The 11,052-nt window shown below is 43.8% G+C and overlaps 1 protein-coding gene across 1 annotated transcript; it reads right to left on the reverse strand.

The window, feature by feature from the left end:
- Window positions 1-3,749: 3,749 nt before the first annotated feature.
- Window positions 3,750-7,398, reverse strand: LOC309441255 (mitochondrial protein C2orf69 homolog). The gene is made up of 2 exons (XM_082055875.1): window positions 7,068-7,398; window positions 3,750-5,232 (listed from the first exon to the last, which is right to left on the reverse strand). The coding sequence occupies exons 1-2, from the start codon at window positions 7,365-7,367 to the stop codon at window positions 4,393-4,395; spliced, it is 1,140 nt and encodes a 379-aa protein (XP_081912001.1). The 5' UTR covers window positions 7,368-7,398; the 3' UTR covers window positions 3,750-4,392.
- Window positions 7,399-11,052: the final 3,654 nt, after the last annotated feature.

Consider the following 11,052-nt stretch of genomic DNA (forward strand, 5'->3'; position numbering starts at 1 on the left):
GGAGCACAAATAGGTCTCCCAAAATTTTTGTTCGAAAAGGAACAAGGATAGCTTGTGTGTGCCACTGAGACAACCTCACTCTGTTCGGCTGGGGAAGCGTCAAGGCTGTGTTGGACTGGTAATTAATGCCATTTGGGATATTTTCCAATCCCCCTTTTTTATTTTGTAAGGGAGGCTATTAAACTATAACACCTCAGGCCAAACGAAAGCTATCCCTCAGTCGCAGTTATTAGTGCTGAGGCAGCCCGGCAGGAATGCTGCAATAATTCACCCATTTAGGCCAGCCTAACTAGTGATAAAAATCTTGAAGTTACTGCGTTTAAAATTAAAAAAAAAACAAAAATGACTTGGTGCTTTCTAACCACTGTGCTACATGATTTGAAACAGGCCATAAAGTGCTGAATGGTGAAAGCACTGAAGGAATAACTTCCAGCTAACATAGCGAGAGAAGGTATGTGGCCACAGTTAAAAATCTGGTACTGAAATAACACAAAAATTAGAGCCATGACATTTTGTGGGAGCTTGTCCTCTAGAGACCTAAAGCAAAATGGGATCATGCCACAATAAACCAGGTGAAGTTGTGGTATTAGAAAAATAAACACTGACCATCCCAAGCATTCGAAACAGCCACTGCACAGAGTGTATTCAACAGAGGTTTGGTGACGCAGAATGCCCAGGACTAAACACTTAAAACCAGAGACACGTCCACGTTTCCCTGCAGACAACACAGGTGTTGAAGATGGACGTTCTCAGTTGGGGAGTTTTACAATGTTTACATGTTAAGATTTCCTGGTTTGGTTTGGGTCAGACTCGAGGAGTGGGGATGGATTCTGAGCTCTGTACGCGGGAATTCCTGAGAGAAAGCAGAGCAGATTATTTCCCTTCCAATTGTTTGGATCTCTTCCTACTCAACATTTCTAAGAGCAGGCTGAAAACATTAAAAGAACTGCTCGACCATGTAAAACACGCAGCTTCACTGACTTGCCAGTCTTATTTAAAATAATTCCATGACTATTTAAATACATAGCACTCCTGTTGGTTACCTCGATCAGCAATAATGTTAATTTAGCAGGATAGAACAGCTCGCCATAAAGTGTTTGTGCCCACTACAAGGGAGGCAGCAGGATGTGATTGATGGGAAGACAGAGAAGATTTCTCCTTTCAGCAACTCTTGGACCCTAAACTGGGGTCAATGCTGATTTAAAACGCAGTAGCATTTACAGTGGTGTGACAGGAAGGTTACTAAAGTTTCACATATTTAAGACACATGCAAAATAAAATCACTTTAAGCCATATAGAATCTGGATGATTTCACAGAATCAAGCCCTGTTTTAAAGGAACTTAGCAGGCACGGCCTAAAACATTCTATCATTTCTCAGAATCCGAATAACATCTTGCCTATTGTACAAGAAACAAGTGTGTAATATAATGAACCTCAGCTATTACACGCCGGGTTGTACGAAAGGACTGTGTCATGTTGCTCACTGCATTCAAAACCAGAAACATCTTGACCTAAACCGCTGTAAGGAAGCGTGAGAATCGCTTAACTTCAGGCATTTACATCTAAGCTTATTAAAATCCGACTTTACAGTCGATATGAAAAACCAGGCATATACAAACCAGGACCATTGCATCCTCCCACACAAATGTTCTCTCACAGCCTTTGGTCCCTCACACCAGCTCTCCCATGTTTGGGAGCCTCCAGAAGGCTGTTTGGGACACAGATGCTGACTGCACAAACACTAAGCCTGCCTTGAAGTTACCAAATAAATGTTGGGTTTTTTTTTAAAACTAGGTCTCCACAAATTCCTGATAAAGCTTCATCCACCAAACAATGCACATTCCATGCTTAATGGCTTTACATTCACAACAAAGTGGTTTCACCCATTAGAAATAGTTTCTTTCCTACTTTGTTCGCAAGATTTATTTTAGCATGCCTTGTAGGGAATGACAGAGGCACATTCCAACAGGCTATTACAACTTCTCAGAGAATGAAAACCTACCAGTCCATTTTCCCTCCAAAACATGAAGTCCCAAAACAAGATCAGTTTTACAACAAAGTGCTTGCTCTTCAAATCAATACATGAACACTTAAGCCTATTTTATTTAACAGCTACTGTAGGCAGCCTCCATCAAACAGGTTAAAATTATTAATATCCCTGTAGGGCAGCCACTCAGGAGCTTCTGAAGACAATGTCAATATATTAATATCAGTTTCCAAAAGCTTGCAGCAACCTACTCCTGCTGGTTGGGCTGGCACAGAACTGGTTAGAAATGGGTCTGTGATCTGCACTGTTACTGGATACGGCAAGTTGTAGCATCCTCAGGGGGGTGATCAAAGATATTTCAAGCAGTTTGTAGGCTTTCTATCCAAACCACTTTGTCAGGTAACCCATATTTCCAGAAAAAAAGACCTCACAGTATGCTGCAAGTGTTAGCAAAGGGGCCAAAAAAGGAAATAGCCTATGTTGGAACACATAAACAAGATGTGATAAGCCGATTAAAAGGTAAGCAATAAATAGGGCTGAACAAAGTCTCCAAGAAAGAGCTTTAGGAAAAAAAAGCTGATGGAACTAGATTTCATATTCTTTTATAAAATGTTAGAATTAGTTGGCATGTTGCACTCTTCTCCATCAATTAAAATAGGTTCTTCCCCTTTTGATCAGCTAGGGCTATTAGTCTCACTATCCGCGACAGAGCTCACATTGTCAGGTGCACACTGTAGGCACAATCCTTCTGCCTTAAGAAAATGTTCTTAAGAGTTCACCACACTCTTATTATGCTTCGGTGGTCACTAAGATGTGCACAACCTCTGCAGGACTTGTGAAAATCCTGTCTCCAGTAAACCCTGGAAGCTTTAATGATGCCAATCGAAGAAGTTTCCAGACTTTGCTTCCACAGTGTGAGAGTCACAGGAAGGAAGAAGCAGGAGAAGGATGTTGCTAAGCCACCAAACGTAGAAACAAAGTGCAATAAAATGCTTTTTTTCAGAACTGAGCCACATTTGTTTAATCTTTGCAGTGTTTTGCTAACTTGCTTTTGTATTCCTATACTTCCAGGAAATCCAAAATAATCTTAAGCTACTTGTTCATTGTTAATAGCTGCAGTTGTCTTTAGGAGTGATTCTAAGATGTATTTATAATTAAATGGAAAAAGTTACTTACAACAGTGGAAAAGATCTGCCAATACCCTCATTTGTCCATCTTTCAGGAGTTCTTCTTTCAGGAGAACATTCAGGTTTGGGGCCTCAACTATTGTATCCAATTTGTCTGGCTTTGTATTTAGACAGAGGGGTTTTCCTTCTGTATGAAAAATTAGGCTCTGAAAATAGGGTTTTGGGTGGCTCTAGAAGCAGCTACTGCAATACATTTAAAGGAGATAATAGTTCTAAAAACACAAGCATTTTGAAACAGCTACAGTCAAGACAGTCTAAAAATTTGTATGCAACTTGTAATATATTATGTATTTACGGCTCGGTTTAGATCAACATCAGCACAGCGATTGTCAAGAAAACCCTCCCCAGTCCAAGACAGGGATGAAGACACCTCTTTACTTGAAAATACACATATTACTGCTGGTCCTTATAGAAGTCAGAGTAATAGCAAGGTGTGCGAAACAGCAATAAGCTCCATCCTCATCAACGTTCTTGGTCACTGAACACAGCTATCACAAAATGTTCAAGCCTCAGGTGAAATGGCTACTCACCGGCAACGTCACACAACGAATTGACGACACTTCACAGCAACAGGAAAGGTGCACGTAAGGAAGAAAAATGGATTGGCACTATTATTCCAAAGGTAAATATTTGTGACTTTGTTTCGATAGGAGAAATGTTACGAAATGGGAAGATTTAATTAACTAATTAAAATAATTTTCACCAAAATATATAACTAAGACTCTTCTAACAATCACCACTTTCCTTAAGCTGAAAAACTAATGTTACATCTGTTATTGACAAGAAACAATATTTTTAGTCCTGGAAGCTACTAAATCGAAGTATCCAAACATTTGAAAGTGTCAAGTACTTTAAACTCCCATCAAAGGCAGTATACAATGTTAGACAACCAGGGCTAAAACTTTTGCCAACAGTTTTGAGAATAAACATTCACATTTAAAAAAAAAAAAAAACAAACCAAAACACAAAACCCTGTATAGGAGAGTTCTTCATAACACTTTTTTTTCCAGGAATCAAATGACAACACCTGTTGTAGGTGTGGGGTCCCAATCCTCCTTTGTAAGCTACTGAAATGTACGTATAGCATCTATCAGCAACGCAGGACTGGATGAGTACGCTCTGCAGAAAGCATCCGCTCCAACTTGTAAACTAGCTGACAACACTGACAGAGCCAAAAGTGTTTTTACAATGAACATACTACTCAGATATATACAGTCTCAAAATACTTCATGAACTCTGAAATGGTTATCTAAGGAGGGGACATCATCGGCAAAATGGAGTTGATCGTTTATTTCCACACCCAATTGTTCAAGTGTCTGTACGAATTTCTGGTGCTCTCTCCCAATCCACGACCTCATTGTGTCAAACACTTGGTACGGGGTCACGTGGGCATGAATTTCAATTCCTGTCTGCGCAAGTTCTTTCAGCACATCAGGGTACGTCACCCAAGTGTTGCTTCCTCCCGAGTGGCCGCCGTCCAGCCAGTAAATTGCTTTTATGTTTTTCAAGAAGCCATCAGTATTCTTGTCTTTTTTAGCTTCCTTCAGCTCGTAAAGCAGCTGGTTCAAAACCACACAACCTTTACTGAAGCCAATCAAAGTAAATGACGCGGCACCTACAGCAGACGGTATAATGAAGTTCATAGCAGAATTATTAGAGCATTCACAACCTCTCGCTCCTTCTGTGGCTGAGCAGCCATTTGTTGCAGGAGCAGACTGCAGCTGTGGTTTACAAGCAGCTATTTTCGCATCCTTGCTGACACCATGCACACTTTTCTGTGGCAGCAGAATATTCTGAGAGAGTCTGAATGCATTAACTAGCAGCGCATGGAGATGCCTGAAAGCTCCAAAGTCAGGGCTGTGCTCTGGTGCTCCAAACATGTTGCTCACCACAAAGTTGTCGTAACAGCTGAACTTGTGCAGGTGCATTCGAGAACACTTTACAACCCAAATAAAGCTATTAGGGAACCGGCGAGCGAGTATGGTAGCAATGTTTTCAAAACTCCACTGCTTCCACTGGAAGTTTTCTGGGTGGCAAGACATGATGTCGTGATAGTTCTGAAAAATAAAAAATATATGTATATGTAAGAGATGAATTACTACATCATAAAAATACTTCAGGTCTATCTAGTGTACCTGTATTCATAAGAGAGGACCGTAACTAACAGAGAAACATGCGTTAAAGAGGTGCTCACTTGCTACGACTCCAGAACAAGAAACACATTAAAGAAACTCCCATATTTGGATTTACTTATTCTACTTGAATATTTTTACCACACATTTTTAGCGCATCGAAGTATTCATGATTTTTGTTGACTTCACTCCAAGAGAAAATTAAAATATTATTCAACTTAGTATGACACAGAATACATCATTTTAATGTATTATCTCCATCAGCAGAAATACTGATTGTCTTATTAGACACAAAAAACAGACTTAAAATTTTGTAAAAGTCCTCTATTTTTCATACAGAAAAAAAATTCCCTCTCATTCAGCTGTATGGAGTCTTTATTCCCCTTGTTCACATCCATATGGGGCACAGATTAACCCCCAAGTCATGAATGATCCTCACCTCCAAATTCATAATGGCAGAGAACAGTAATTAGCTTATTTTATTAAGGAGTAATAAAGCCATACCCAGGAACAGTAATCAAAAAGGTTTCTTGGGCCATCCCAATCCTTAAAATGAAAATCCACAAAGTTCCACACCTTTTCGCAGAACAACAAGGTGCTGCCTCTGCTTTTGGGAAGTGGTGGCTTTTGAGAAAACCTGACTACACAGGGTATCACGGGTACAAACTGGAACACAGGAGGTTCCACTTAAATCTGAGAAGAAACTTCTTCCTGGTGAGGGTGGCAGAGCCTGGTCCAGGCTGCCCAGGGGGGTTGTGGAGTCTCCTTCTGTGCAGACATTCCAACCCGCCTGGACACCTTCCTGTGTAACCTCATCTGGGTGTTCCTGCTCCATGGGGGAATTGCACTGGATGAGCTTTCCAGGTCCCTTCCAATCCCTCACATTCTGAGATTCGGTGGTATGTCACAGAGGTTGGCCATACGCTTAAGGATAGCACTTCACATTCTCTCTTTTCAATTCCTTGTCTGCTCAGAGACTGAATGTGTCTCCTCCAAGACATGCTGGGAAAGCCTCAGTGCCCATGCCTGACCCACGGGACGGTGTCCGGGGTGTTTGTACTACTGCACAGGGATGCGGTGCTGAGCCGGCCGGGGAATACTCAACACCGCAGGTTTAGAATCATTTTGTTTGGAAGAGACCCTCAAATCATTGAGTCCACCCCCGGCACTGCCCCATGGCCCTGAGAACCTCATCTCTGTCTGTCCAACCCTCCAGGGATGGTGACTCCAGCACTGCCCTGGGCAGCCTGTTCCAATGCCCAACAGCCCTTTGGGCAAGAAATTGTTCCCAGAGCCAACCTCAACCTCCCCTGGCGCAACTTGTGGCCGTTTCCTCTGCTCCTGGCGCTTGTTCCTGGGGAGCAGAGCCCGACCCCCCTGGCTCCAAGCTCCTTTCAGGCACTTCAGAGATCAGAAGGTCTCCCCTCAGCTCCTGTTCTCCAGCTGAACTCCCAGGTCCCTCAGCCGCTCCATCACACTTGTGCTCCAGCCCCTCACCAGCTCCGTTCCCTTCCCGCGTCTCGTCTCCCCTCAGAGCCTCTGACACGATGCCAGTCGCTGCCGTCTCCTCCAGAAACGCCCCCCCAGGCAGCGCTGTGGCACAAGCCGCCCCCCCCGCGCTGCTCCACTGCGGGTTTCAGGAACGGCCCGTTCGCTGCGTTCACCCGCCGGGCAGGGGCAGGAGACGCTGTCCCAGGGCACAGCGGGCCCGGCACTGCCGCTCCCCCGGCCCTGCCGCCGCCCCGCGCCGCCCGCCGTACCTGCACGTCCCCCGGGAAGTACACGACATGATGCTGCGGCCGGGCCGGGCCGCGCGGGGCCGGCGGCAGCAGCAGCAACAGCTCGTTGACCCGCTGCGGCTCCGCGCCCGCCACCTCAGGCAGCCGCAGCCAGGGCGGGCTCAGCCGCGCTGAGGAGAATCCCGCGCCGCCGCTCGCAGGCCCCGCGGCGCAGGCGGCCGGCGCCCCGCACAGGCTCATGCTCCCGCCCAAGCGGAGCGCGGCAAGGCCGGCGAGCCCCCGCAGCAGCGAGGCACCGAGCGGCGGGCAACGCCGGCTCATGGAAGCGCCGGCCCCGGCAGCCGCGGCCCGGCCGCGCACTGCGCCTGCGCACCGCCCCCGCCCCGCCCCTCCGGCCTCCGCCTCGACACGCCCGGCAGGGGGCGTCGCACGTGCGCGGTGACGTCACCAGAGCCTTTAAAAGGCGGGTGGCGGGAAGCCGGGAACGTTGTTCCTCGGCGTCTCCCCAGGCGAGCGTGGGTCCTCGGGTGCTTTCCTCAGCGCGGCTTGGGCTCCGGCACCGCATCCTGCCCTCGCTGGGACAAGGTTGAGGCCCGGCTGGTGTCCCAAATGGGACTGGGCTGGTGAATCCTGAGATGACGTGGGTGTCCCTGCTCTGGGCAGTGTGGCCCAGAAGGGCACCCAGCAGTGTGGTAAAACCCCAGAGTGCTGCTAGAGAAGTCACAGCACTATGGGGTGTCCCATACTCCACACGGAGCAGTTAGTTTCAAAACAAAGAGGTATGTGGATGTGTTTATTTCTGAAGGGTGTTGTGTTTAAAGTAAGAAAAAAAGGGGAGCTTAAACATGCTTACTTTGGTTGTACTAGTGAATCACATGCAGTGGAAGCCTTTGTATCTATAATTGTGAGAAACTCAGCATTTTACATGGCAAATAAAGCAAGGAAACAGCCTTTCCTTTATTCCTAAGTATTCGTACTTGTTTTTTCTAGAATTTTCTTATTTCATGTGTTTGTTCCTTTTTTTTTTTTTTTTTGTTTGTTCTCACAGTCTAGTTAGAAGTGCTTGTAGATAAACCTGGGAAGGCTCCAGATACCAAGTCTGGCTCTTACTAATTGAGTCAGTTGTGCAAGAAAGCGGAGTTAATTGATTGCATAATGGAGGAACTTGCAGCAAACTATTGGCTCCTTATCTTGAGGGAAAATTCAACAAATAGAAAGGAGCTATGGAGTTATTAAGGTTATTTGTCAGTGTGGCAAACTAGTAACAAGTAGAGTGCTTTAAAGTAGCTTATTTCCCAAGTATAAATTCAGGCCTACATCTTTTTGTGCAGCCTACTCATGGAAGACCCAGTTTAAGCAATGGTGTGTTCACGGTCTCCTCGGCACACTTGTGTTTTTCACGGGTTTGTCTTTGGGCTTGTCCCAGAGCAAGCTCAACTGTTCTTACTTCCCATGTTCTAAAGCTCCTCCAGAAGGCAGACCTTGTGATTGTGGTCCACATGCAAGCTCAGAAGAACATTGCGTTGTGATGTATGCTTTGGGATGTAATTGTTTATTGTGTGAGTAATATATATTTTTCTTTATTTGCAGAAATCAGAACAAGGTTGATGCCTGGTCCCCTTGATGAAGAGGGTAAGACCTTTTAAAGGGTATTTTTTCACTTTGTGTGTTTCTAGGGGTAACAGGGATTAATAAAAAACAAGTGAATTCTGTGTTTTATAGATTTTTATTTTAAATTGCTTATTTTGAAATTCAACATTACTATTTCTTGTATGAAAATTATCTTTGATATGGTTAGAGCTTTTTTTCAGAAAGCCTGAAAGAACAACAAAAAAATCCAACTATTTTCTCACCAGCAGATGGTGCTGTGCAGTGTGGTTTGAAAAATCTGCATCAGAACAGCCATCTGATGATAATTGCTTTCGTGTTTTGGGAGCCTGCTGTTAGAGGTGCATTTCAGCAATGCTTTCTTTCATTTAGCAACTGCTATAGGCAGTATTTCTAATACCATTACAGTAGAGTTAGTGTTCAGTTCCAAAGTGTGTCTTTGGAACTGGAATTCCTCTGAGAATTCCTGCCTATGCTGCCAGGAGTTTAAAGCTCTGAGCAGTTTAGAAGCATGGAGTGGCTAAGGCTGCAAGATGTATATTAGACTCTTATTGCATATTTACCATTTTCCTGTGGCATACATCATCTAGGAAATGTCAATGTTTAAGCTGTTCACGCAGCCATCAGGATAACAAGCTCCAAATATTCACTTTGAAGAGCTGCAGAATAAGTCAGGTGTAAGAACTTAAAACGCTTTTTGATGAAATTTCAGGCTGTGTTTGGAAAAAAAGTAAGAATGGTTGCATGAATTAGCTCCTGAGCTGATGCACATAAACCAGTAGTTTGATTTTTCTGGAAAGATTTAATTGAGGTATTTAGCCTGCCACCTGTATGTATCAGCAATCAAATTATGAAGATCCTAAACTGTCTGTTGCATAATCAGAAAGATACTTAGCTGTCTGGAGGAGTAGTAGTAAACTCAGACAATAAAATATATCAAATAAATGTTTGCAGGTGTGGGGCCCTGTTTCACCCTTGCTTCTGTCCAGGCAGGAAGGCGGGGCTGTGCTGCAGTTAGTGGGCTCTGTATGGAAGGAAGATTAATTTAGGAAAAAGAGTTAAGGTTCCTAAAATTCTTGTGAGGCACCTGCACTTGCCTGGAGTGCAACTTACTGTGCAGGGGCCAGCTAGAAATAGTCAGGTGTTCGCTTTGGAATCTCCCCAGGCAAATCCTCCTTCTGGTTTGAGTTTTTGGGGTATTCCACACCTGTGCTTTCTAGATTTTTTCTCTATGAGTGTGCCCTAAGGCTGAAATCTCAGTGGAAGCTTCCACAATGCTTCTGCTAATGAAGCAAAATTATTAAGGAAAAAAAAATCTCTAACTCCTTCCATATAACTGTTTATTTCATTTTTTTTCTTAAGCCAATCTTGAGTGGTTTGGTCTATGCTGACACTAAAACTTTTAATTAGAAGGGCTAATGAAACCTAGTCACTTCTGTTCCCCATTAGGTACTGTGCTAAGAAAATACTAGGTAGGAGCTGCTAAATGTATAAGTTTAAGAAAAAACACAAGTGGTCTGCTTTTCTCATATGAAGCAGGTATTAAAAAAAAATGCCCACAAAAGCCATTCTGTGGTTCTGTGAAAAGTGTAGAAACAATATAATGCCCGTACTCTGAAAATGTAGTTACTTGGACCTTGATTGCTAAGGCTTGCTCATACAAACAGAGCTCTGTTAGCATTAATGTTATCTGATAAAGTTGTCAGGATCCAGCTGAGAGAAGTGGCTAGGAGAATGAAAGCTTCCATTTTAGTAGTTATTTTTGAGAAATGTGAATAATTACTATCTGTATCTTGAAAAAATAAAAATCTGTGTTCTTGTCCTCTTGTTGCCTTCCTCTGGTTTCTCCAGGTGAGAGGTTAGCCTGTCCAAAAGGTTTTACTGACCTTATTTATATTCTAGTGATGTTTATGGTAACCAAAGGTACTTCTGCCCAGAAATCCTTATATAGTGTGTTCGTGATTCAACTGTTAACATACAATTAAAGCTAATCTACAAAATGGTACATAGACTTTCATCTTCTTCCCAAATACCATGTCCTGTGTGCCCGCACTGGGCAGTTCACTGCCTACTACAGGTTGGACAGGGAGGTAGAGCGCGAAGTGTTTTTTTCATTACTCTGCACAAGTCTACCCATTTATTTCAGGGAATTTGGCAGAAAGCACGTGTATCACAGTTGATTAGCAGTGATGAAAGCCGCTCGTATCAAAATTAATTCCTCTGGAGAGAGCTAATGGCTTATTCACCACTTCAGTGTCTCTGAGCTCCCATACAGACCTCTGTGGCTGCCTGCGGAGTGGTTAATTAGTTTCATCTATCAGAGGCGACTGTATCCACAGCTTATAAGTAGAAAGAGTACCACTGCAAGAGTAATCTGTGCTACAATCAAAGCACTTTT

This window comes from Streptopelia decaocto (genome assembly GCF_964273445.1).
Source record: "Streptopelia decaocto genome assembly, chromosome: 6".
Classification (NCBI taxonomy): domain Eukaryota; kingdom Metazoa; phylum Chordata; class Aves; order Columbiformes; family Columbidae; genus Streptopelia; species Streptopelia decaocto.